We start from the raw sequence: 26,634 nt of genomic DNA, 5'->3' as shown, positions 1-26,634 counted from the left end.
TCAGCAAATCTGCATCGCCGGTTTGGAGTTCCGCCGGCAACCCTCGCTGCTGCTGATGCCGCGGAACACTCGAGTGCTACTGGTGCAAAAGTGCGAGAACGAGTGCGGAAGGCGGAGACGAAGGAGTGGCGTGCAGCAGCTAGTGTGAAGCCGACCCTGAACCTGTACAGTGCCAGTAAGGAGGTCATCTGCCAGGAACGACTGTATGACAACTCCTTAGGCAGTAGCCTGCTGTCGGAAGCCCGCTGCGGAGTCAAGGTCGCGGTGTGCTGCGGTCTCGGCCCCCTCGGGTGTGGTGAGCGTGCTTCACGGGCGATCTCCACACAACTTGTGACATCTGTGGAATGTCGGCAGAGACGATCAGTCACGTGGTTTTGGACTGTCCGTGGTCCGGCGATTCGCGATTCTGCCGACCTCCGAGATCTGGGCCCGTCGTTATCGAAGTGTCGCCAAGGTCAATGTAGTGTCGCTATCTTTGCTGCTTGTGACCGTAGAGTGTAAACGGCAAATTGACAAACTTTATTATTTTATTCTTTATTTTTATTTTTTAATTATTTTGGCTGTGCCGCGCCGGAAGGTAGCGGCAGCATAGAGTTAATACAAAGACTTTGTATTAACTCTTTGTATTAACTCTATGCTGTATTAACTCTATTTGTATTAAGTATTTGTATTAACTCTATTAGCGGCATGTAGCGGGGCGGCGCTACAAAGGGCAAAGCCGGCAAAGCCACCATCACCATCATCATCGTCACATTTTGCCTACGGCTACTGTACTAGGGCTACGGCTACGACGCTACTCTTGATCCTCTTTATGGTGCACGTCTGCAGGTGAACCGCGTAGTTGTTTAAGCGGTCTGTTATTATAATCGAGTTTTAGTGTCATGTCTTTAGAAAGTGCCGCTTCGACTGTCCCGTCTTCACACACTGTAGAGGCCGCGGAAGTCACTGGAGCAGGAGGTGCGTTCGGTGGCTGGTTGCTCATATCTGTGTTGAGCTGGTGACATGCCTTGTCAAATAATTTGTCGCATTTCGCATTATTTTTGCTGTTGTTATTGTTACCCTTTTTCGCATCGTTATTTGGTATGTAATATTTTTGTTTCCATCCTTCAGAGCTTACTGCTCCAGCGGTGGACGGGACGGTGGAATCAAACCCTCCAAGAGCTCTCAATACTGAAGCTGTCACCAGTATGTTGCCTTCTGAAATTCTACTGCTCGCACCAGTGAAGCTTTTGCATCTTGTCAGAGTAGCTTCTCTTTATTCTTTTCTTTCTACAGCAGAACAAGACCTCACCGCTTTGAAAGCGCGGTACAGCAGTGCTCATGGTAAAGTTATAGTTTACATCTTGAAACTTGAAGCCGTGGCATGCTTGCGAAATTTTCAAAGACTGTTTTGTTTCGGGTGGTGTTTGTCGTCTAGATGAGCTTGAAATGCTAAAGACAAGAGCGGCCGACCTTCAGACCCGGTGCGAAAAGTGAGTACGGGTACCTTTATTTGTAGGGCGTTTTGACAAAAGAGGCTCTCACTTCTTGACGCCTGCGTTTCAGGTACGAGAAGACGAAAGATGAAATATCGAACAGGATTAATAATATAACGGCGAAAATACGCGAGGAAAAATCATCGAAGCTCGAAAAATTGTAAGGATGCGTTCACAGTAAGCGCGGCTCGCGCATTCTGTTGCTCTTTATTCTTGTCTTTATTGACAGAAGCGGTGTGGAGCAGCGTGTCCAGCACCTTTACAAGTCGTTGACACAAACAGTATGGGTAAGATATGTACCAAGTTGCATGTTTGTGCAGTGCATTTTTGCGTGAGCTTTGTGTTCAAATGTCTCTGACCATCTTGCGCAGAATGCACTTTTGTTGTCTTTTTTTGGCAGGGCGGGGATCGCAGGGAGTTAATATGAAGCACTGTTTTAATGTCTTTAGACTCCAGACGCCCTAGAGGGAGTGGCTGAAGGTTTAAGAGCCCAGAAGCAAGACATTGAGTATGAATGTAAGTTAACTGCAAGTTGTAACTTGCAGCCATTGTTTGTTTTTTTTTTTTTTGTTTGTTTGTTTGTGCCTAAGGTATACATCCCATTGTTAGGGTTAGCCCCCACTGTGGTGGTGCAGTGGTTAGGGTGCTCGACTGCTTTGCCCAAGGATTTGGGAATGAATCCTGGCCCCCAGCGGCTGCTTTTCGATTGAGGCGAAGTTTGATAGAGGCGAAATCAAGGTGCCCGTATGCTGTGCAGTGTGAGTGCACGTTTAAAAAAACCTCAAGTGGTCTAAATTTTCAGAGCTTTCCACAACGGTGTCTCTCATTGCCTGAGTCGCTTTGGAGCATTGAACCACATAAACCAGCCAACCATTATTAGGTGTATTTGGCTGACACCAATGTCTTAAGTACTGGAAAGCTCATTTACATAAAAGTAATGATGTAAAAGCAGTAGCTTGCTATTTTGTAGTCCATTTCAGTCTTTGAATCAAAGATTCGAGGTGTTCAGTACAATGTCAAGACCCATGGGCATCGGCAGGCTCATTTAGCTCTCTCAGCTTCATTTTTCTTAGGTGCCGCGACTAGTAGATCTGGCTTGTAGGCGAGCGAAGCTAGCACTCGCGCTAAGCGTTGTTGCCTCATCCATGGCGTAGCACTACAGACCGACCGCAATCTCGGCATATATAGGCATACGCCTTAGCAAACTAGCGGCTGCTCCGTGGCTTATATCTCCCACTGTGGCGTAGCAGCTGAAGAGCACCGCACATACACAGTGAGGTGCATAGCTAAGTGATGATGTCACGCGCGCGCTCCGCGAAGACTGGCGATATGTACTGGTGTGAATGAAGTTTGCCAGTTTTGTGAGGAAGAAGAAGCAGGTGTGCGATGTAGAAGCAAAGCTGCAACAAAAGGATGGTGCACGGCCCGTGCCGTATGCACCACGTGTGCGAAGAAGCGGCTGGTGAGCAGGCTGGGCGCTGCGAGGTACGCGGCTGAAGGTAACACTGTGCCGTACATGAAATGCGCCGCGGCTAGCCCAGTGAAGCTTTCGCTTCAGAAAGGGGTTGCTTAGAATCGAGTAAATAAAATATGCACCCATGCCAAATGTGAAAGCTCCGCAGATGATGCACTTTTATTTGTGTGTGCATGAACGCTCCCACATATTTAATTTCGTTTGCATGTTGGTACCCTTCTGTCTTAATGATGTGATGTAATCCAGTGGCTGTTCACCAAAGTGCTAGTTAGTGAGCTATGTATTGAGCAGAGTGCTTGAATATTGTTATTGAGTGTTGGTCTCTAAAAAATTTGCAGTCTAATCCGTGCTAAGCCTAGATTATTCTACTGCAGCAACGGATGCGTGTCAACCCATTTTCTGTTGTCATAAACAAAGCACAGTTTTTAAGGAAACTTTATTTTATTCACGTGTGTGCCCTGTACTGTCGCCCAGGGCAAGCAAGTAACTGCATGTAGTAGCTGAAGTAAGATGCATAGTTCATGCTGATTACATCGAGTCATGCAAAGGTGTAATTATTGCAAGGCTTTTGGTAGTGTCTTTCGCACTCTATCCTCTTCCATGGTCAGTGTTCTTGCTTGTCGCTTCCGAAGTCAATCACGTTCTCGGCGATCAGCAGCAGTACTCATGGAAGGTTCCTCTGATGAAAATGCCATTATGTGAGGTCATAGTGTCTTAGCAACATAATTGGAATTTAACTAGGGGTATATTCAGAACGAAAATAGTTGTTCAGGCAAGAGCGCCGGGTTAGCTTATTACAGCAGCCTTTCCGAAAATAGCACCTCAGCAGTGGTTCATACAAAAACCACAGTAGTGCCACCAGATGCTGCCACTTGCCCGAAAGGTCGCCGAAAACACCTGTGGCCTGTGTGTAGCTCGGTGGCGACAATCCTTGGTGTCAGGGGGCACATGCTAGGAACTCTCCCAGACTAACAATCTTGTGTCTTCGCAATGTCGCTATTGTAGGTAGTAAATAAAAAAGACCATTCCCAGTTAATACTGCTTCACTTGGTGATATTTTGGAGTAGTATTTATTACAACACACGAGAATTTTCGAAACTGCTCTGAGCCTCTCTCGGGCACCTGTGGAGGTTCTGTAACCTTGGTGGACAGAATCGTGACCATGGGAGTTGAAAATTCAACCCATATTGGGATGAACGATTTGATGCGTACTTTAAGAGTGGTTGAACCAGACAAGTAGATATGTCAATAAACAGACATTAGAGCTTAAGGCTTCCTAATCTCATTCCGGGTGAAAGAAATGTTTTTTTTTTTCGTCTTCTCTAAGTAATGCAATTCCTCGTTTATTGTTGTGTGGCATATCAACAACATGGTGCCGCACCGGTATCTTCTGTAACATGCCTTTTCACGCTAATGCAATAAGTATTAGAGACGGTGAGCTATCCTGCAAAGTCCGCTTCATCTTAACCGTAGGCTGCGAAGCAGCAATGCACCATGCTGGAAATTTATCAAGCATGACATGTCCGCACGAAGGCAAGGACAGTCTGTTGTCACTCGGTGAGCTCTAACCGAGAGTATACGGCATGAGATAGCAGTGCAGTGGTGCAGCCATGCTCCATTTACTTCTGCGGCCAATACTATGTGCACGTGTAAAAACATTTCCTGGAAAGGTTTTTTGATGCTTTGCTTCTCACTTGGAATGCTACCGAGGTCATTCTATACATTCATCTTTGCCCTGAGTGTATAAATGAAATTAAAGTTCAGTGACACATAGCTTAAGATTGCTATAAAGTGTTATAATTTTTTACGAAGCATTAACAATGATTGCTAAGCTTTTCATCGCCTTTCACTTTCCTGTCCGCAGGAAAAGGAGTGCTTTCTGGGTAGTGTCATTAATATTTTTTTTTTTTCTTCAAGAAAACTTGCTTGGTACAGGGGTGTCTAGTATCAAATTGTAGAGGAGGAATTCCTCTTCACAATGGTATTAGTGACAATCCATATTATTTACTTAATGAGGGATGAAAAAAAGAACTATCAGAAAAATTGTGGTTAAAAAAAACACACACAAAAGTATCAAAGTTTCTTGATACAAATATAGCATAAAAAATTTTCAAAATATACGTTTTTTACAACATGGACTATTGCAACACTGTAGCAAATTCTAGCCTTCTGTGTACAGTATTCGCTGAGTTAGGAAAGAGAATAGTAGAACTATCAGAAAAATTGTGGTTAAAAAAAACACACACAAAAGTATCAAAGTTTCTTGATACAAATATAGCATAAAAAATTTTCAAAATATACGTTTTTTACAACATGGACTATTGCAACACTGTAGCAAATTCTAGCCTTCTGTGTACAGTATTCGCTGAGTTAGGAAAGAGAATAGTAGTCAAGGTCTACTACTCTGCGGTCGACCCCTGGCCTTCCTCTAGTGGAAAACACGACTCCCTGCGTTGCCTGTGGCAATTAATACTACCCAAAAGATATTGTCATCGTGCAGATAACAGTTGTGACCTCCAGAACAGTGATCTCTTTCGATCAGCGCGCAGCAAAAGTAGAAATTTTAATTTTGGGGGGAGCAAACGCGAAACTTTTCGAGGCATGGCTGTCCAAGTTCTGGGTCGGTTTGACGTAGTTTCGCTCTCAGTGTTAAAGTCTAAAGAGCTGAATTTGTCTTCAGAGTCATCACTGCTGCTGTCCGCATCCAGAAATGAGCTCTCCGATGCGTCAACTTCGGCGGAAACGTGCGTTTCCACGTAGCGGGAGCGCGCGATGTCGACGCCATGATGTAAAACAATGAGCGTCGATCACCTGACTCTGGAAACCATCTGGATGGGCGCTGCACGGCGTAAAAATTAAATCAAAAGCAAAAATGAAAGAAGGGTTCCTTTATTTCCCATTGGATGACACCACTTGTCAAGGAACGCTTTGAAAACTGGAAAATTCGAATCGTGAAACCATCGATAGCGGGCTATCGATGGGAATAGGCACGGACAGGAAAATGTTAACCTGGGGAAGATCATTTGAGAGAAGGTTGTTGGTGTCAGCTGTATATGGAAGTGGCAATCTACCAATGGTCGTCCATTTCTTGAAGTTGGTTTGCTTGTTCTGCTTGAAGGTTAAAAGGAACTAAGCCAGTTATGCCATCCACTCAGGTCTTAAATGTTATTTTCTTGTTATATTAGAAAAAACAATATGCTGCTTTCATGGTTCTCAACTTTGGATACTTGCAGGCAGACTCTTGGATGTGGTCCTTGAGAGAAAGCAAGCTGAGCTGCGGAAAGCGCAAATGCAGAGTACTGACAACGCTGCAGAGGAGGTCATCTTGGAGCCTGCAGAGCAGCAGATGACTCTGTGAGTGGTCATGGCGCACACTAATAACTCCAGTAATACGCAGTAAAAATGTTAACATCTGGTTTATCAGAAATGGTTGGATTTGGTATAAGAACCACATGTGCTGGGCAAACTGTGGATTTAGTAGAGGTTGTAGGGTGGCACGTGACTTGGCATTTACTTGAAAGCTAACTAGTAAATCGGGTGGATACCCACCAGATACCAGTTCAGGATTACTGTGTAAAGGCTGCTACATTTGCACACTCTTTTGTGTGTAAAACTTAATCTTGTGTCATGGACTATCAGAAAGGTAAACCTATTATACTCTGCATGTCACATACAATTACAGACTGTACCATTCAGTAGTTTTCGTTTCTTCCCAGAAAAGAATATCAAATACTTGCAGCATTACACATACTGCATTTCCCAAGTTATTTCTGAACAGTTATACTCGCCACGAAATTTAGGGCTCCTACAGAAAAAGCCTACAATTTCTGAGGGCTTGTTGCTAGGTCATCTGGCAGTAGATCATTTTATATTTTGCTTTTCATTTAGTGCATGGGCGGGATTGAATGCATGGTGCTATTATTGGTAAACTTGGAAATCAGTCAAGTATGTCAATTTTAATAATGCAGGACTATTATTTGTCAGTAATATGTAGTTGTGCCAGATTATTCTTGTGCTTTTTCAATCTAGGCACCTATAATGTAATTTGAAGTTCACAATTTTTTTCACATTACCATTGCCTGGGCATTACAAGGCTCAGCACCAGAACATTAAACACCAATCACAGAGAACATATTCCTTTTATGACTTGCCACATGAACCAAGAGCACGATTCTACATGTACTAAGTACATGTGCGTCATGCTGCATTAGCGCTCCTATATATATCTGGCATGGCATACTCACTGGACAGAGTGGTGGTAGCCCATTGGAAAATGTAGCAGTGCCTTTAAAAACCCACTTGTTGAACTGCATTCATTATCGGCCACTAGTGTTTTATGCTTTCACTCCTGTTGGTGTCGTCCAGCAGAAAATATGAGCGTTAATTCACCCTTTGAGTGTCGAACATTTTAAAAAAACTGTACACCCGGTGTCAAATTTTTGATAGCTGATTTTAAACAAACAAAATTGTGAAAGTCTAGAAAAATAGGCAAAAAAAATACAGTCAAAACTCGATTTAACGAAACCCGATTTAACGAAAATCTCGATTTAACGAAGGTATCCTAATTCCTCCTCAGACGCCCAAAGGGTTCAATGCTTTGACTAACCCGAAATAACGAAACCGATTCCGTGATCTGTCCCGATTTAACGAACCTTTTTTCGAGAAATAAAGGTGAAAAAGTGTAAATTTTTGGTCTATTTTGTAGACAGCACCCCAGACATTGGTGCGGCCGTTGCTCACAAAGCGCACGCAGGTAAAGATCACCGACTTCTTTGGCGGAAAAAAATTTGTAGTCCCCTCGGGCCTTTCTTGTCGAGTAAGAATTTTTGTTGTTTCTTTTCATACGCGCTAACGGCGCCGGTCGTGGTGTTGGCGCTACCCACTCGAAAGTAGCGCCGGGGGTCATGACGATGACCATACGGACCCCCAAAGATTGCGCTAGTTGTATGATTACCAACTTTGGCGCCAATTTGTCATTAGCTGTGTGGCTTGCCGTCCCGTCGGCGGTATTTAGGGAAGATTGTTGCGCCGCTAGCCGAACCGTCCTTTGGGTCGGTGCTACCGGCGTGAATTCGTCACGCGCGAGTGCGACGAAAAGTGAAAATGGTACGTGCTAACCGATACGACCGCGATAAGCTGGTACGGTTTATGCGGATGCAAAATGCATTATGTTCAATGGGTGCTCAGTCGGGGACTTGACTTTACTACTTTTAAAACGAAAGTACTGTTTAAGCGGGTACGTTTTAACGAAGTTTTACTGTAATCGAATGTACTGAATTATGTGCCCAAGAAATGCCTCATTCAATTTAACGAAGTTCTCGATTTAACGAAATAATTCACGGCTCCCCTCAACTTCGTTAAATCGGGTTTTAACTGTATATATAGGGAGAGTATTACAGTCATAACATCAATGAAACTAAATGAGAGAACAATGACACCCCGTGATTGTCGATTTGAGAGAGCGCCAACAAAGATAAAAATCAGCCTCTACGGGCCTCCGCTGGCGTCCCAACATAGAGATCAACTTTCACGTTTCCGTTGAGATCGCACAGAGAAACGAAACCGCAAGAGCGAGTTGCTGCAAACCACGCATAGCACCAAAGGTCACATCAATTATTTCTTCTTTTTTTTTTTTCCTCTCTTTGTGAGGTGGTAGTGTAAACAATCATAGGTATTCACTGGGCTCTGATAGCATCCCAATAAAGAGAGATCAAATTTCGTGGATTTGTTGCAGTTACGTGAAGAAACCGAAACCGCGAGGATGTGCCGCCACAAACAGAGCGCAGTATGATGGTCACGGTCAGTTTTATTTTCCTCCGCAGTATAGTAGCATAGACAATTTTTAGTACTTGTACATTCTAGAAGATGGCAGCAGTTTTCAGCAAGCTCGTCCTTACAAAAGGGCGCAGAATTTCAAACGCATGCTCGCGGCAGTATGCATATGGCAAAAACGTCGCGGGACGGAGTTCGGCTGCAGTTGCCATACGGCAATGATACTCAAAGGTTTGAAAACTCGTTATTTACAGCCTTAAAGGATTGACTTTTTTGATTAACTGATAGAAGTATAAATGTGGTCGGCTGTGTGAATATCAATGGGTGCAAATTACATTTTGCAGCCTTTTATCTGTACAAAGTTAGCTTTAAGCACTAGCCTAGTGTAAGTTGTGGATGAAAAGCATTGATTTGTTTAAGTAGAACCAACCAAGAGCCTACAAGCAGTCTCCAAAATCTGAAAAGTAAGACGAGTATCAGTAATGTGCTGGCAATGGAGTAAACCTGCCCTAGTTGGGACATCACAGTACTGGGGAAGTCTCAAATTAATTGAAATTCTAATTACCACATGACCTCTAAGGACATAGCAGTGGTGGAGAAACTTTATTTCTAGCGGATACAGATGAGCGACCCGAACGGCCTCCCCCCCGCTTAAACGACGACCGCTATCCCTTGGGCATTGTGCAAAATATTCTAACGTCATGGTAAATTTAAATGGTGAAAGTAAAATTTGGCGATTGTCATCTGTTCCTGAGTGAAAGCTGTGCGACGGCGATTTTTTCAAGTTGTGTGAATGCTGTGAAAAATCCTGTCAGGTTACACTGCTTCCAAGATATAGCTTCTCTGTTCAGTACAGCTGGGAATTATTCCAGAAACCTGTTCGACCTATTAGAATTTTTTTTTTCACCTTGCATAATCACTGTCGGGAATGTCGAAGCAGAGATGCTCCAATATGGCAAGAGCCTCCGTGGGCCACAGTAGCCAATTTCCCACAAGCGTTAGTATTCACCACAAAAACAGCAAACGACTCATAAATGCATAATTTCAGTCCATGAGAATCATCATGTAGTGCATGCAAGCAAGTTCAAGAACACACTTTGCTGCCAGCACAACACATGGACAAGCTTCGCTGGCTGATACAGGACGATAGGCGTTGCTGGCGTCGGATGGTAGCAAGGTTAGAAAACAAAACTACATGGCAACAAGCGGCCTCCGACTTTTGTCACAGCTGTCGTCACATGCACATCGGAGCTTGTGCAGGCAACTCGTCTGTCAGTTAAGCTTGAGGAAGGGTATCTGAATGATTATGTCAAGGTATAACCGGCGAATTTTCAGCTGGCACAGCACTGTTGACTTCGTATAACTTGGTCTTGGCCGCAGCTCTTTCATGCACCAGGAGCATTGTAGCAAGAGAGATAAAAATCCCCTTATTGTCATTGAAACCATGGAAGGCATAGGGAATTTTTTTATGGTGTTGATTGGGACAGGAAATTAGCAGTGTAATGATTTTTTGCCTTGAAGGTAAGGTAGAAGAAACGACAGTCATATACCACCAGTGGGATCCACACCCTCTGACCTCAACTAGAGGATAAAAGCAAGATGGAGGCATCATTGTCAGTTTTGCATGAAATGCCTGGGCGAATGAGCATTATCCTTGATGTATTACAAATTCTCAGACAGCATCTAGCACTGGTATACACCTCATCTAATATGCTTCAAAAAAGAGAAATTAAGCTGTTTAAACAGTTATGATCATCATACAGTAAAACGATGATGCAAACTCCATGAAAATTATTTGTATCCACCAAACTGTGTATTGTCAAAATATGAACAAAGTAAGTGTTTTGAAGCAGTAGAAATGTATTGCAATACTGGGCTTATATGGGATTCTCAGGCGTTTGCTGTGGTTGCGAAGTTGAATCCACCAACATATAAGGTAGAATCTCGATGATATGCGACATTTATTTCGTGATGGTAGAAATTTGTACACTCCCGGCCAGTGTGCATTGTGTACAGTGGACAAACTTTTAGATGATCTGAACATACTCCTGCACCCCTGAGAATGATGCAAACATGCAAGCTGTGACCGCAGCCTTGAGCACTATTCACTGCCCACACATTGTAGAATCCATAATAGCTCGTTGCACTGTACGCACAGCAAGCAATTTGCAACAGCGTGCGGCTCGTACATTCGCGGTGCTGCGTGGCCATACATCTCATCTTTAATCAGACCTGCGTGAATGCCTTTCCCATGCTTCTGCGATTTTTGTTTGTTTTGATGGTACAGATTTTCAGATAACGTGAATTTTTTCGCGACCCCATGAGACTCCATCACCAAGATTCTGCTATACAGTCAAGGCCAATTATAACAAACATGACGGTTTTGTGAATTCTGTTGTGTCTGAAGTTCATGTTATGTGGATTTGCCCTCTTGCGGCCAAAGAAGTGGGACAAAAGCATCATTTATTTCTTTAAAAAAGTCCGTTGTGCATGTTTGTTTTTCAAAAAAGATCCTGTCATGACAGGCCATTGGTGCAGACGAGCTGCTTTAGGAGCGAGATAATACCATTAGCTATTCAGCAGCTTTAGAACAGGGCCAGCACAGACACAGGGACCCTAACCACATCCTTCACTCTTTTGATGTTAGCATTCTCTGCATGTGCATTGGCGCCCTATTCCCTAACCGATAGTGTCACCCCATTCAAGAATGCACTGTTGAGGAGTTTGCGGAAACTGGCATCAGATGTTTGTCATTGACAAAATTGTAAGATGCAGCAGGACATGTGCGTGCAGAACCTCCATATGCATTGTCCTTATGTAAAGTGCTCTAACAGTGCACATGGTGTAAAACGGCCTTTTCCTAGGATTAGAGTCACATAGACCAACAAACCAGAGGGCAACTACTACTTTAACTAAAACCCAGAGGCTGCTGTCATGTATCAGTTATCAGTGGTAGATGCTCACTGTTCGACTGGTCTGCACAAGGGTGAAGCAGAAGGCGGAGGTCCAAGTGGGGAGGTGACACGCGCCCAATGTCTAGGTGTGCCAGCAAAGCATCTTTGTGAATAGTATTCAAACTTCTCGAATTTCTGTCTTTTGTTCATTGCCAGCTATGAACAGTAGTTTCATTTTCAAAGCTGCCCGTCTCGCACCACTTTACACTTCCTACCTCGGATGCTTTGCACAGCTGACACACATGCATGCACTTCCCAGATGCACTTGACACAGTTACCTGCACTTTTGAATGCCACCATTTTATATTTTAATGGGATCAACATTTTCTTTGAGGAGATCGCTACAGCTGAAAGAGACTTTTTGGTCACTGCACTTTCAGAAAGCATGCTTTCAAAACACTGTGGGTCAAGTCTACAGCACCTCCCTGTTCGTTATCACCAAACGGTGCAGCCATGATTGTTCAGTTTATCTGAAATGGGATTCCGTAGCCCTGATACATATAGTGGCGATATGCCCACCATTCTTCGTAATAAGGAAATGTTCTTTATAACTGCAACCATGTATAGTTGGGCCGACTGTACATGCTTCTATACTGACGCAAGAATGCCATCACACATGGCTTGCAGGTGCACATTGTGCAACTGGCAATTGATACTGTTGGACTGGAACACACTCTCGGCATTTGTGAATGGGGCACACAACATGCTAGTGGCTTACTTTTGTAGCTGCTCCTACTCCTTGGCTGCACCATTCAGAGGTTTTACTGACCCCAAAATCTGACGTCTTTGGACCTCCTTGCCACGTAAACTACCAGCAGCTGCAGCCCCTGTATTCTTATTACCCTTGTGGCACAGGAGGCCGTTTCGAACGCTCATTTAATTCTGCTTGTTGTAAGCAGTGCACTGTGTCCAGGAAATTTCTCGAGTTGCGCAAAAATTCGTATCTGCCGTAGTGTTGTCATCAAGATTCATAGAAGCGTTGCCAGGAGTTACCAGGATGGTCTGGGCACTGGTGTGTTTGCCATGACAAGGGCACCAACCTTTAGCATGGCAGTACATTCTGCAAGTTGTTGAAGTCGGAGCAGCTGTAAAGCTGAAAAAGTGCTTTGTGTACCATGTCAGTAGATGCAGCATACAAACAGTGCTCACACCTATTCGTGTGTTGAAATCCCTAGCTTCTGCATTGAAGCATTGTTCTCTGCAATCCAGTGGCGTATGACATCATGTTGGTTCCTTGTTGCTGTTTTCAACATGAAAATTTGTTTATACAGTTATGTGTGTGAGCCAGCGTTTTTCCTTTTCTGTATGTGGCATACGTTAAACACTGTGCTTGGTAGAAGTTGCAACCTCCAGTCAAATTCTTTTTCTTATTTCTGCTACCCAGTAGAAACCATTTAATTAGAGTAAAAGTAGTACAGTAGTTGAAATGTAGGACACATCAGTTGTCAGCAGGCACTGGGATCAATGTTTGAGGATTTGTTAAAAGCCTTTCAGCAGTGGCAAGAAATAGGTATTGACCGTACAAAAAGAAATAAAACCCACCCACCCGCAATACGCATCGCACCAGCCTGTTGGCATCATGAAATTGTTTCTCCCGTAAGAAGCATATGCCTTGTGAACTCTGCAGCTTGACTGTTGCATGAAGTCAGTAGCTCGACACATGTTGACACTTCTCATACAATATTTGTTCTGTCTTCACTTTGCAGCCAAATTGTTAGTGGAGAAGCTGAGAGACTGCAAAGATTGCTCGGTGAGCTTACGTCCACGAAGCAACGGCTCGTAGAAGAGATTGACAGTCTTTCACGCCCATGATGTGCGAGCGGAGCGCTGTCTACAGGACTTCACAACTGCCCAATGTTGATGCCAAAGAACCTGTGATACAGCCACCGTGTGATATAGCCATCACGCATACCTATACGAGCGCACCTTAATTTATCTCTAGAGACTGCGTCTCACTTACAATTCCCTTATTTTCATGCTTTCTTATTTTTTGTATAACCTGACAAAGTTGGACCTTTTTTTGTCCAACAACTGCCAAAGAAGTGGCCCTTGTGCTGCAGAATAAAACATTCCATTGAGTTCTCCATGCATTCCAACAGCCTGCTTTTGTGGGACTCTACAGAGTTTCAGATGTGCATCCAGTAACCAGAGGGATTAAGTTGGTACTATTCACATACTAGTCACCAACGTGGCATGCTCACTAGACATTCTGTGCACACATGCACCTTGCAATGAATCTGCCAATCTCACATAGCTGTTAACTTGTCCGCATGCTAATGTCATTGCACTGCTTACAAGCCATGCAAAATAATCGAAAGCACTGTACATTCCAATAGCACGCTTGCAATTTTCTGTTGTGTGTCACCTTCACGAGTTTGTCATATCCTATCAGAGTGTTGGTGTGCAGTCATACCCGAGCCAATCACGCCATATTTATGCACCATGGGCAGCCCCCAGTCATCGGGAAACATTCAGTATAAAACTTCGGAACCCCTGCTTTGGTACTTGAGTCGCTGCATTTCACCGAGATTCATGTGTTGGACTTCATGCAGACTTTGCACTTTGCTAATGTGCTGATGACAGCTTTAACTAGTCATATGGCAAACCTGTAAGCAAGCAAAAATTGTTTTGACTAATTCCGGAGTAGTATTCAGCCTTAGAACTTACACGAACACTCTTTAGGCCGACTGCTGTGTTGAAGTACTAGTGCGAGCCACAGGAGACTGATGTTATAGCTTTCTGCTACCTGCATAGTAGTATGCCATATCGGTAAACTTCTGTCCTCGTGGCTGTTGAAGAGATTGCTGTCAGCTTGTGCCATGAGTACAGTCTGCGACAGTCATGTTTCAATAGAGGCGAAAAGCGAGTGCGCCTGTGTGTCATGCAGTAGCAGTGCACGTTAGAGAACCCTCAGGTGGTTGAAGTTTTCAGAGCCCTCCGCTACAGCGTCTGTCATAGCCTGAGTCACTTTGAGACTTCAAAACTCCATAAACGAAACCAATCATGCCTTCACATAGTCCCTCTATGTATAACTCGCTTAGAAGCAATCTTTCAATAGGCTTCCTCTCAGTAGCAATCTGCAATGCCCAGGCCAGATTTAAAAATGGGTTGGGCTCTCATCCTTGAGTTTCCGAAAAACAGTGGTTGGGTATAGGATAGAACAAAGCACCTCCACATATTTGACACTCGTGAAAACTGCCTCTCCCACATTCTAACCGATTCGTCAAAGCTTGTAGCCAGTGATGTGTATTCTGGCCATATGATTGTGCACACAACACATTTTGTTGCTATATTGAATTTAGTCTAATACCAAGATGTTGGAAGTGGGTAGTGACCTTATTTGAAGTTCTGCCATTGCAAGTTGGCATGGCAAACACATCTTTACATCACTGAACACCAGAACATGTCTATGCATTCCGCTGAAGAAACCATGCCTTGGTCAACTTTTGGAGTCTTTGTAAACACTTTTTTTATTTTTTCGCATTACATGAGCCAAGAACGGTGAAAGTCAAATTTTTTTTAATTATTTCCTGCACTAGTATTGCAGGACATCATTTTACAAATTAAATTTGTGTTCAAGAGCCGCAGAAAAAGTTTGTAGTGTTTAAACTGTTACGAGTGCTTCACCAATTAGAAAAAATAGTAGTCATGGGAACTGCTATTACTTTTTGATGAATCTGGCTTTTTTATCTTTCATATTTCAGGTAAGCCAGAGAAACCAGATATATACAGCTGCCAGCTTTTTGGCTCACCATGCGCAATTCTTATTTTGTAATTAGATTATTTTGATAAGTCTGTGATGGTTTCTTCACTTCAGTCGGCGCAGTAGTGACGGTGCAAGCTGCAGCGAGCTCGCCGCACTTGCTGCAACTATCACCAACATAGCCAACCACTGGAACTGGGCTGTTAAGGCCGCAGTTAATTGCATTCACTCAGACCACGTTTGACAACGCCAAAGTCGTGGCGCACAAATGAGTTTGTCACGTTATATATATTCTTGTATTTTGCAGGCTTTCTTAAGAGGTTGGAAAAAAGACATGAGGCTTTCTTTATCGGAAACAAATGGAATGTGGGTTTCAGAAGATGCTCTCCAACTTTGCCAATCACATTTATTGTCGCAGTTAATTGCATTCACTCAAACCGCAATTGACAGCACCAAAGTCGTGGCGCACAAATGTGTTAGTCACGTTATACATTTTTTGTATTTTGCAGGCTTTCTTAAAGGGCCACTGTCCAGGGAAGGCCCTTTTAAGCAAAGGAGCCCAGTGTTTCAATCAGGTACTGGAGATAGTCTGTGCAAAATGCTACAGTGACACGCGCGCCGCAAAGCATCGAAAATACAATTCAAAGCTCTCTCATGCTCTCCTGTGGGAAGCCAGCTTCCCCGTTTCCTGCGATGGCCCGACGGGCCACAATAATGACGTACGTACCGCGAACGACGTCCATTGGTCCGTCTCGCTGACTGACGGGAGAAGGATGGGTGCCTACCGCTCGCTGCGCGCTTTTCCCTCGCCACGGCCAGACTGAATCCAGCGGCGCGCGCTCCCTCGGCCGTTTTTTTTTTTTTCGCGCTCGCAAAATGCCACGCCCCACCTCCCGCCCAACGCGAAGGAGGAAGGGGAATTTGTCTTGCGGAGGCTAGACGACCTCGGGCAGGAGAGTGAAAAACCTTTGCGAGGGAACGGAAGGAGAGAAGCATGACAGAATCGGGTGATTGCGGTGGCTGTAACTGCGTTATTAGTTACTATTTTCAAAAACATTTTGCGGCCTTGCGTTCTAGGGGCGGAGTCTCACAGTCACCGGGGAAGAAAATATTTTCGACCGGAGGGTGGACAGTGGGCCTTTAAGAGCTTGGAAAAAAGACGTGAGGCTTTCTTTATTGCAAACAAATGGAATGTGGATTTTAGAAGGTGAATTAGTCAATTTCAAAATAAAAATTGCCTGTGGTGCACCAGATGACTGGCAGCTGCATACAAGTGTTTTATTTTTTAACCCTAGACTAAAGTTAGCTTGCACACCCTGTAAATTGTTTTCCATATTAAACTTTGATGAACAGCTGCAGACATGCTGCTTAGCAGGCCTTTTTCGCATTTTAGTCATCTTGAAAGGCAGTTACTGTGGCCAATGAATGAACACTCAAACTCGCTTGGCATTTAGGTGCCGCAGGCTCGATGGCAACGGCTTCAGATTCACTTGTACTGAGGAGGTAGAAATGGTGCTTCTGTTGTGTTCTGTGGGACAGAAGCTTTCTTTAGCCTTTCAGTGTCACTGATCTGAGACCGATGTTTAAATTCACACATGCTCTAGCCAACTTCTCCTTGTCAACATCTGAGGTTTTCATCCAGGCACACACTGACTTTGCAAAGTTTCTTGTAGTCAAAACTTTGTCGTTTTATTCCACAATATAAAGCTGGTTTTTATCGTTCTGGGCGTTCAATCATTTTCGAAATCGGTAGCAATGCAAGCCAGAAAGTGTGGCTGTTAAACATGGCATCCTCATGACTGAGCACTATAAACTAGATGAAATTAAGCGTTGGTTATAGAGGAAAAGATCATACCCTACTTGTACCACTGCCTTTTCACTCGTGATTTTGTGCAGACATGGCATCTGGCATTACTTTAACGGCATACCTGGAAGCAGCATTTCCTTGCTTGCTTTGAGAGATCCAAGTGCAAATAAAGATTTGCAATTGAAGCAATGGTGATATCACTTGTCAAAAAGATTAAAAAGTAAGGCTGGAAAGTATGTTGTCTGCTTTTTTTGCAACAAATTCTCCGTCGTTGCTCCCATGTGAAATTCTGCTCCTCTAGTCTGGCATTGCAGTAGACAGTGCTGCCCTACCTAGGTCCAAATTATAGGTAACTGACTAAGACAAATCGCTGAAACATGGCATTGTACAAAATCCACTGTCAATGCTGCACCTCTGTAAAACTAGAATGTAAGCAACAAAGCAGTTGAAGATCTGGTTATATCGCCTATCTCTACGAGTGAAGCAACATTCGGTGGCTTGCATACACTAAGTGAAATTTGCAGTGCTTTTTTCTGCTAATCAGAGGCCTAAAATGGGGTTGGAATGAGTATTTATCGTGAATGTAACATGCATTTCTATTGTCTCGGAGTGTTTTCTTTGCAGATGATTGTTTGTCAAGCAAAAAGTTGCTCACTTTCGAAGGACAGGGATTTTTACATTCTTCGCGCAGTATTGTGAAAATATAACAAAGCACGAATAGTATTTGCTGCACATCACGTAATAGTGCATAAAAATTAAAGCTTAGATTCTGATCGCACATGGCAGTTGTACCAGCTGTGGAAGACAATGTGCAACTCTACTCATGCCAAAACTGTATCATTTGTACATGGCATATGCACCATAGTTTTCTGGTGACGTCGGTTGTAGTGCAAGCATTTTTGACATCACTCGCCAAACCATGCACATGCTGCAGATTTTTGCATGTGTACAAACCTTCTGCTTTTTCAGAAAGTGCTACACCTAGCAGTGATCACTTCTTTTCAGACAAATCAGTGCTATGCATATTGCAACTTGTATTTTTATGTTAGCCTGTGCGTGCTGCGATGTTTCCTGAAACAATGCTCTATTTTAACACAAGCTTTGACATTGTTGTAGAGAACAATGTAATCATTTCATTTTGTTCTGGGCTTCTCGTGTTATCTGCTCCTCAGAAAAGGGTAAAGAATTGTGTGTGTTTCAAGTCCCTTTATCTTTCACTCGCCAAAGCATGTTACAATTTTTCAACTATTATGTTGTTTTTCTGGTCCACTGTTCTGAGTCTATCTAGAGATTGATTGATTTAAAACTTTATTGAGTGCATGGGAATTCTTAGAGTTGTGGGTGGTCCGCCTATTCTGGCAGCCCAGTTGCCTGTGCCGCAGCGTGGGCCCTGCGAACCAGTCCTCGTTATTAGTCGGGGTCCTCGCTGTGCAGAATGGCCTCCCACTGCTCCAAATTGGGATTAGGAAGTTTATGGATAACGGGATTTAATTGGCATGCCCACACCATATGAAAAGACGTAGCTATTTCTCCACAGTGTGGACAATCTGGTGTGTAAAGTGAGAGGTACCATTGGTGGAGTTTAAATGGTGTAATGAGAGTGTCCGTTTGTTGCCGGCGGAGGGTGTGTTCTTCCACCTTGTCTAAAGTTTTGTGAGGTGTAGGGTATGTCTGTCTGGCCTGTCTGTTGGCCTGCAGGTGTTCAGCAAAGGTGATTATAGGCTGTGTAATATGCTCTTTTTCCTCGTCGGCTAAGGGGGGATCCTGGTGTAAGAGAGCTCGGGCATGCCGGTAGGCAGCATCATTCCCTCTCGTGTGTTCTGTGTGTCCCGGAAACCATATGATTGAGGCCCGATTAGGAGGGTGTTTTGCTAATAGTGTCAAAGATGATTGATGGATTAGTCCGCTGGTATTATTCCTGCATGAATTTTGGGAGTCTGTGAGTACAACAGCATTTGGGTTGGTAGCTAGCGCTAGTGCAACGGCTGCCTCCTCTGCATTAGTGGGGTGGGACGTGTGGACTGATGTGCAGTTGATTAATTTGCCCTCGGGATTCGTTATGGCGATGGTCATCCGCTCTTGGAATGGACCGGCTGCATCCATGTAGAGCGTGTCCGGGTGGCCATCCCATTTCTTGCAAAAGCTTTTGGCTCTGCGTTTTTTCGCTCCGCGTTAAATGTCGGATGCATGTTTTTGGGTATTTGATGGACATAGATGTTCTTGCGGATTGATAGAGGAAGTTCCGTCCTTTGGTCCACTGTGTAGGGTACTTTGAGGTGTATCTTGTTCAGAAGGGTTTGGCCTGTTCGAGTGATGGCCAGGCAGTTGAGCTGCAAGTCTTTGCGCCTCCCAGATTTCTTGGATTGTGTTGTGGATGCTGAGAGACATGAGGCGCGATGTTGATGTGGTCTACGGCAGACCCAGTGCCGTTTTATAGGCCACCCGTATTATCGACTCCAGCTTTTCGATTTCTGACAAGGTGAGGTGGAGGTAGGCAGTCCCGTACATTATTCATGAGACAACAAAATCTTGTACAAGACGAATTGCGTCCTTTTATGCCGTGGCGCTTGTTGCAAATGCGGCTAAGCATCCTGGTTATCTGCTGCGTTGTTGTTGCGAGTTTTTTGATGGTCGTGGTGTTTTGGCGGCCTTGTGGTATGTACTGGCCAAGGATTTTAATTTCGGATGGCTTGGGGATTTTGTGTCAATGATGCTGATTGAGATGTTTTGGGCTAGAGGTTGTGTTTATCACATTCCAAAGCAAATTAGCTTGCTGCATTCCAGCAGAGACCATGTACATGGAAAAAAAGTCCTTAGGAAGAGAAATGGCAAGCAGAGTTAACTGTAGTTTACTTCACTTTAGTGCTGAACTCGGGTTCATAAACAACTATAGGAATGATAGTGTGGTGTGGCACCAAAGCCATACTGGTAAAACTAGAGGAGGTTCAACACCAGCCAGAACAAATTCTGTAAAATATTTCTTTTGAAAGCCATAGTGTACTTAAAACACAAGTGCAAGTCAACGAATTTGAAGCACAGAAGTGACCGTGTACTGGGTTGTGGTGCTCGTTAAAAAAAAACATCGTCAAAATTGATCTGTAGCCTTCCACTTCACTGTGCCTCGTAGCCCTCAGAGCTGCTTTGGTATTCAGAAACCATGAATCATAGTTTACTCGGTCTTGTAATACACATTAACCGAGAAAAAAAAAGGACATAATTGCCAGGTTTGTGACATCAGCCATTTTATTTTATCCTTTTCAGGAACCCATAGGTGAATGCAGAACAAATCATAAAATGAAACACAGCAATGAGCAGTTTCTGAGGATGCGCTTCTGGTCAAGGTGGCAACAGAAACTCATTGTTGAAGTGATCTATAACCACACCTGCAAGAATGCGCACAGGACAAAAGTTTTTTCATTCAACCGCAGAATAGTATTTCAATATATGTACAAGTGGCTGACAGAAGCAAACGTATATACCCACGAAAAGTGTGAACCACGGGCCACTACCAACATTGAGATAGCAAGGCAAAAGAAACAAGATATTTGTGGCTGACTAGAATGCTTGCACAGCAGAGCTTCTGCCAACCTTCACTGTGAAAGTGTGGCCAGTTACAGGTTCCGCTACACAGAACAGCGTGCAAAGAGAGCGAAACGCTCAATGCAGCATTTCTTACAACAATTTTAAGTACCAATGCCATCACCATAGGCCTGCTGAAACAAAAGGGGGAAAAAAATTGTTATTCCACACGCTTTCATCTGAATGTTAATGGTTAAGCTGCACATCAGCACGTTTGGAAGACAACAAGGAGATCAAAGAATGCGAGGTCTGAGCTGGATGGAGGGCTCGCCCAACCATGCCTGTTCAATGATGTCCCAGATCGTTGCATTCCCACAGTAAATAAACCCATTTTTATCATCACAACTTCGCATGATTTTGTGTTTTTATTTTTTGCAGCAGGGCATAATTGAATCAAATACGTACAATGTTGTACTAGATTTACTTTTTACTACTTTATATACTTGAACGGTAACGCAGTTTTAGTCACGGAAGGGGGGGGGGGGTACATTTTAATGCAAACTAATAAGCATTATGCAGTTTCGTTGTAGAATGTTATTTGAAATCCCACAGGAGTATACTGATGAAACATTTTTAATTTACACAATGCAGGGTGCAGGTAGTGCTAAGCAGCATGAAATACAACAACTCATCGATCAATGTCGAGCGAGACTGTGTAGCAGCACTTCATATAGAGTACACTTGAAATTTCAGTCGGAATTCGATTCTCTGGCCTGTGACAACAGCAAAGACTGATGGTTCGCTTTTCTTACTAGTAAAAGGGGCCCGTTTCATTTTTTCTCTTTAACCCATGCTTCAGCATTCCACAACACAAGAATGAAAATATCACTACAGAGCAAACCACCATTTCCAAAGCATAAATGTGCTCTACACAACTACGGCTTCATCTTTGGTACTGCAAGGTTCTTGCACGACAAGAAGCATTTTGTGAGATCAATAAAGTCTGAAGTAAAATCTGACAAGTTCCAGGTAAACTCTCTGCAACACACAAGCGGGACTACAGGCAAATGGCAGAACCTGGGTCTATCACAATGTCCCGAATTTTATAGCACAAAAAGAAAAGGAGTTTCTTCATGCTACAGAATAAAGCTGAAGAGCATGTACCTCCGCAAAACAATGTGCAAGATGTTCACGTACTGCTTAAGTAGCAAACGACGGCTGCAAATAAAACACACAATCTTAAAACTGCATGTCCTTATCTAGGTCAGTGTGCTTGACCATATGTGCAGTCAAGCAAAGTATAAAAATGGCCCGGGTTTCCTCCTGGCTACAACAGCCATGCTTACTTAGGATGTGCGAAATCTGCACATCCTAAACAACCTCAGGTGGTCAAAATGGCCCAGAGCCCTCCAATACGGCATCTCGCATAGCTTGAATTGCTTTGGGACATTAAACCTGATAAAACCATAAAATGTGAATGTGCGCCCGTCCATGCTAGAATGGCTGAATGAAGCTCGTGGCTAACGCATATTTCCTGGCTTTTGAGAGAACGACTGAACGCTGTCCAGCTTTTTCGTGAAAGGGGGCTCGGTGAAGTGAAAACAGTATTAGCTGGATCAGGCTGGCCATACACCACAGAGGCAAGGAGTTAACTTTATTTACATCACACACTCCTTGCAACACTCCTGTGTGAAAATCGTGGCAAATTTTACCTCTTACCCCCAATAAAATAAATGTTTTGGGAAAAAATCATGGCAAATTTTACATTTTAACCCTAATAAAATAAGTTGGAAAGAAAGTTTTTTTTTTTTCTTCATCGAGGTGGGACGGAGGCAACCATCACCGAAGATTGGTATGACATAGCAAGTTTAGCAGCCTACTTTGCTCTACATTTGGCAGAAAACTACCCAGCACTATAAAAAAAAGGGGTGGCATGCATGGACAAATGTTGCTACACTGATTTCATTTTGTGATATTGTACTTTACACTTTACTTTACACTTGACAAATTACTCAAAATGTACAAGGCATGAAAATGCAGTACGTGCACAGGTGGGCACCCCCGTTCTGGGCTATTTCATCTGAATTATACAAAAGCTTTTACACACATTTCGCTCGCTTGAAACTCGGCAATATCTTTAGGACATGGCAATCAGGAAGAAAGAAGTGAAGTGGCACATAGAGAGTTAACAATGACATTGTCAACTCGACAGTAAGTCTTACCATTAATAAAATTTTTAAAATACCCGTTACGTGATAGTCTGGAGTTCCCAAAGTGCCAGTAAAAATGTCACTGTCTGAAAATAAAATGTGCACAAATATTAAAGCAGCAGATTGCCAGTTTTCCACAAGTGCAAAGCTTTAAATGCTGTTTGCATGTGACAGCTGTTTCTTAGCCAAGCGTGTTCCTAATGTCTTCACATAACAAACGACAAATTCTTTATGTGGTACTGGCATTATGATCAAGAAAGATGGCCTTTTCTATGAAACCACTGCAAAGAGAGTAACAGTAATTAGCTCTTATTCTTGAAATTACCAGAGAAAGTATTTTCTCTGGACCATAGGCTTGATTGGCAAGTTTCATACTGTTAACACCAACACAAAATCTGTTGTAAAATTAAATTTCATGACCAACAGATTTATATATATGACTTTTGTTTTTCCTGCTCATTTTTAAAGCCGCTCTTTTCCTAAACTTTCTATGGAATGGAGAGTAAAATTTTGGTATTTACAAGCTAGAAAAAAATCCTCTTCATTCCCTCTCAAGGGTAAGCTGAAAGTATTAAACCATATGCCTTTGAAATGAACTCAAGATGACACAAAAAAATGCTGCTGTGCAGCAACTCTGTTGTGTCAACATGAAGTGCATTTAGACAGTCACGAGGACAAAAGTTGTAAGATCAAGCATTCACACCTTCTTCACCAAAATGCCAAGTACTATATACACCATTTTCTGCCATAATCCTCACCTGTGGAGGAAGTATTCATTAAAACGTTCTTCCCCAAAATTTCTCTTTTATGATCAACAGCAACCAAGCCCTCCTGTACAGCTTTGATTTGTTAAGAATGTGATGAAATTGTGTGAATTTCACTCGCACAAAGGTAAAGTGTCTTTAAAGCGCTAATAACAGCATCAACTAGATTTTAGTGCTTAGAGTGAGACTAGCTCCTACGAGAGGTGAGACAGATTACGAGAAACATTTGAACCCTTGTGGTTTGCCATGTATCTCTACGTAAGCAAAGCTCCACTGTGCTACACGTTTTAGTCAACTAAGTACTTAGTCAAATAAAAGTAAAAAGGCAACCTCATCTGTAGATTGCAGAAGTGCAAGAGCATCTTAAAGAACTTCCTTTCACACTGCATTTTCTACCTTAGCACATTATGCTGACATCAGCTTGGTTACAGCCGGTGTCCTTGTCTTACGGAACAGAAGCACCAAATTGTCCTCGAAAGTTCATGCGTTTGACATGGCCGTGTGAAATAGCCACAGGTCATAAGTTTGCACAACAGTGTTTCAAAGTTCATCCATGCTCTACACCGTTACACAGGCTTCCAGGTGCAACCACCTCTCTTGGACTACACTCCTTTGCCAATTTCATGCAGACTACATTCATGGCTACAGAGAAAGCTTTTCACTACTGAGATGTGCGAGATTCTCAGTTCCACTTGCAGTCAGAAACTCAAGCCACGATTCCGTGAGAGCACATTCACTTGTTCTTGGGCTTCTTGCTCCTGGGCATGTGGCTTTGATAGCTGGCCATCATGAAGCACAGAATGAAAGTGTTTGCTGCGAGGAAGATGAGGCCTGCCACCCAGACATGCACAAAAAGGGGTTTGCCACCAAACTCAAGGTAGTAGGCCTGCACCAGCCACAGTGCCTGGCCACCCAGCCACATGAGCAGCAGCAGCACTCCACGCCTCAGGCTCAAGCCCAACTTTGGCAACACCAATGGCAGCAGGCACAGGTACCACAAGAAGTACTGCGACGTGCACACCTTGTTAAAGCTCACCAGCACAAAGGTGACGCAGAACAGGGCAAAAGGCAGGTCACTCAGCTGGCCATACTTGAAGGACAGAAGACCCATCAGCAGGACCTGAGGCAAGAGCGCAGCTACGGTGCTTCCACCGCTGCTGCCAAGAGTGCTTTCTGTGGCCAGATACAGTGGGTAGAAAAGGGGCGAGAAGTTGTGGCGGACATCCCTCCTCGACACATGGTAGAGGAAAGCTTCCTGGATGTACTCACGGCCATAAGCCAGGTAACATAGGAGGGTCGGTAAGAAGAATGACGCCGCGCTGGAACCAAGAAAAATAAGCTTCCGCCGGTTGGGTAGCAGCAGTCGTGACAGGTAAGAGCGCCAGCTCTCCAACTCGCCTTTGGCTGCTGACCCCGAGGGCAACCTGGTCTGTAGGGCCATATAGATAGGAAGTGCATAGACCACGGTATACATTTTGAGGTGTACAGAAAACCCATAGGCCAGGCCTGCTGCCGTATCTCTGCTTTTGAGTAGTGCAAAGAGGAAGAAGACAACAATGAGAGCCAGGATGGAATCGGAGCTTCCACGTGTGGAGACAGCAAAAGTTATTGGATTATACAGCCACAGACAGGCACAGAGCACGGCCTTGCGTTCGCTAAACTTGGCTGTTCGCACTATGTGATAGGCATAGTAGCCCACCAGGACATCTACTGCAGAGAAGAGGACTTTCCCGAACGCCGGGTGCAGCAGCACGTTCGGAACAAGGAGCATGGCCAGAAGAGGACTATACCGGTACGTATCCCTGAGGAAGGGTGACTCGCCTTTGGCGACGTGGGCTGCGCCATCTGTGAAAACATGATAGTCGATGTCGGTGTACTTGACCTGCATGTTCTGGTCTTGCCATTCGCCGACTACGATCAGCCCGGCGCGCATAAGTCCGGCTAGCACAAGGTGGTGGTACAGCTTCACCTTACCCACGCTAAACCTGCTCGATTGCTGCACCATCGTGGCACCAGTGATGCAACGAAACGCGGCGAACAGGTGGATGGAGACTGGGTGGCGGAAAGTGCTTCAAACAACCGCTGGCGCTGCCGGCTCTAGCTGAAGGTCTGCTACAGAGGCTGCAAGCTATTTCAACTTCTCGTCTTTCAGGAATCCGGAGCAGCAGCCGGACATCGTTTTCCACTTCTCACAGCACTTGATCATCTCTTTGATGAACGCAGTACATGCTTCTTCTTTGTAGTCGTTTGCTTCGAGAACGAAACAGAACAGAATACAGCTCGGTTAGGTGAAACTGCAAGCGCTGCAAGATTTAAACGTTGCCGGCGATAAGCTGCAATCTCGGAAGCGTGGCCAGGTATGCATGCATGTGCGGCATAATTATCATGGCCCTGCGTGCATGTAGTGGAAACTTTTGTGCAATAGTCTAGCTACAACCAGTGCTCAGTATACACAAGCATGCAACCAGCTATGACGCGTGCAATGGAGGCGCGAAATCGAGTCAACCAAAGCGATCGATCGCAATGCACAGTACAGTGGTACAGCTTGCTTCGAAAGAGCAGCCGCAATAGGGTATGCGCTTTTGCGTCAGTGCTATTTTCACGCGGTAAAAGTCAGTTAAATATGATAATATATTACGTTACCTTGTAAGCATTTTTGAATGGCACATGCCTGTTTTTGGCAAGGATCGGCAACGTCTTTCATTTCCGTACTCCCATCGAAAGTAAACACAGCAGGCACAAACAGTCGAAAGGTCGACAGTCGAAACAACAAAAGAGAGAAAGAGAAAGAAATAAAGCAGTTTATGACAACTAAATCACTATTTCTTATTTTGACTTATAACTTTAAAATCTAAAACGCATGGGCCAAACTATTTAAAATACACTTTAAACATAATGATATTGATTACATTTGTACTACAACCCAACACATAGTGGTGCAACCATCGCAATTTTT

General features: G+C 43.9%; 2 protein-coding genes across 7 annotated transcripts; one reads left to right on the top strand and one right to left on the bottom strand.

Moving 5' to 3' along the window:
- The first annotated feature begins 753 nt into the window (after window positions 1–753).
- LOC146199255 (uncharacterized) lies at window positions 754–20,972 on the top strand. 4 transcript variants are annotated; one of them, XM_084594738.1, is made up of 9 exons: window positions 754–957; window positions 1,111–1,185; window positions 1,279–1,323; window positions 1,418–1,472; window positions 1,546–1,635; window positions 1,705–1,762; window positions 1,925–1,991; window positions 6,183–6,303; window positions 8,684–8,810. In XM_084594738.1, exons 1-9 carry the CDS (start codon window positions 882–884, stop codon window positions 8,793–8,795), a joined length of 699 nt encoding a protein of 232 aa, XP_084450864.1. In that variant the 5' UTR covers window positions 754–881; the 3' UTR covers window positions 8,796–8,810. The 4 variants fall into 4 exon arrangements, with proteins under 4 accessions (XP_084450864.1, XP_084450863.1, XP_084450866.1 ...); XM_084594737.1 differs by having other exon boundaries at window positions 757–957; window positions 1,276–1,323; XM_084594740.1 differs by lacking the exon at window positions 8,684–8,810 and adding an exon at window positions 20,447–20,972 and having other exon boundaries at window positions 760–957; window positions 1,276–1,323.
- On the bottom strand, window positions 20,403–26,541 carry PIG-M (Phosphatidylinositol glycan anchor biosynthesis class M). Of its 3 annotated transcripts, none has more exons than XR_014705055.1 (3): window positions 26,322–26,541; window positions 22,927–25,928; window positions 20,403–20,568 (listed from the first exon to the last, which is right to left on the bottom strand). XR_014705055.1 is itself a non-coding variant. In XM_084594736.1 (2 exons), exon 2 carries the CDS (start codon window positions 25,681–25,683, stop codon window positions 24,412–24,414), a length of 1,272 nt encoding a protein of 423 aa, XP_084450862.1. In that variant the 5' UTR covers window positions 25,684–25,928; window positions 26,322–26,541; the 3' UTR covers window positions 20,403–24,411. The 3 variants fall into 3 exon arrangements, 1 of the variants encoding a protein (XP_084450862.1); XR_014705056.1 differs by having other exon boundaries at window positions 22,927–23,000; window positions 26,322–26,510; XM_084594736.1 differs by having other exon boundaries at window positions 20,403–25,928.
- Between the last annotated feature and the right edge of the window lie 93 nt (window positions 26,542–26,634).

The sequence above is a fragment of the Amblyomma maculatum genome, chromosome 2 (genome assembly GCF_055883805.1).
Source record: "Amblyomma maculatum isolate TAMU_Amacu chromosome 2, ASM5588380v1, whole genome shotgun sequence".
NCBI lineage: Eukaryota > Metazoa > Arthropoda > Arachnida > Ixodida > Ixodidae > Amblyomma > Amblyomma maculatum.
The sequence above is the reverse complement of the archived record's forward strand: the minus strand, read 5'-3'. Positions and strand labels throughout refer to the sequence as shown.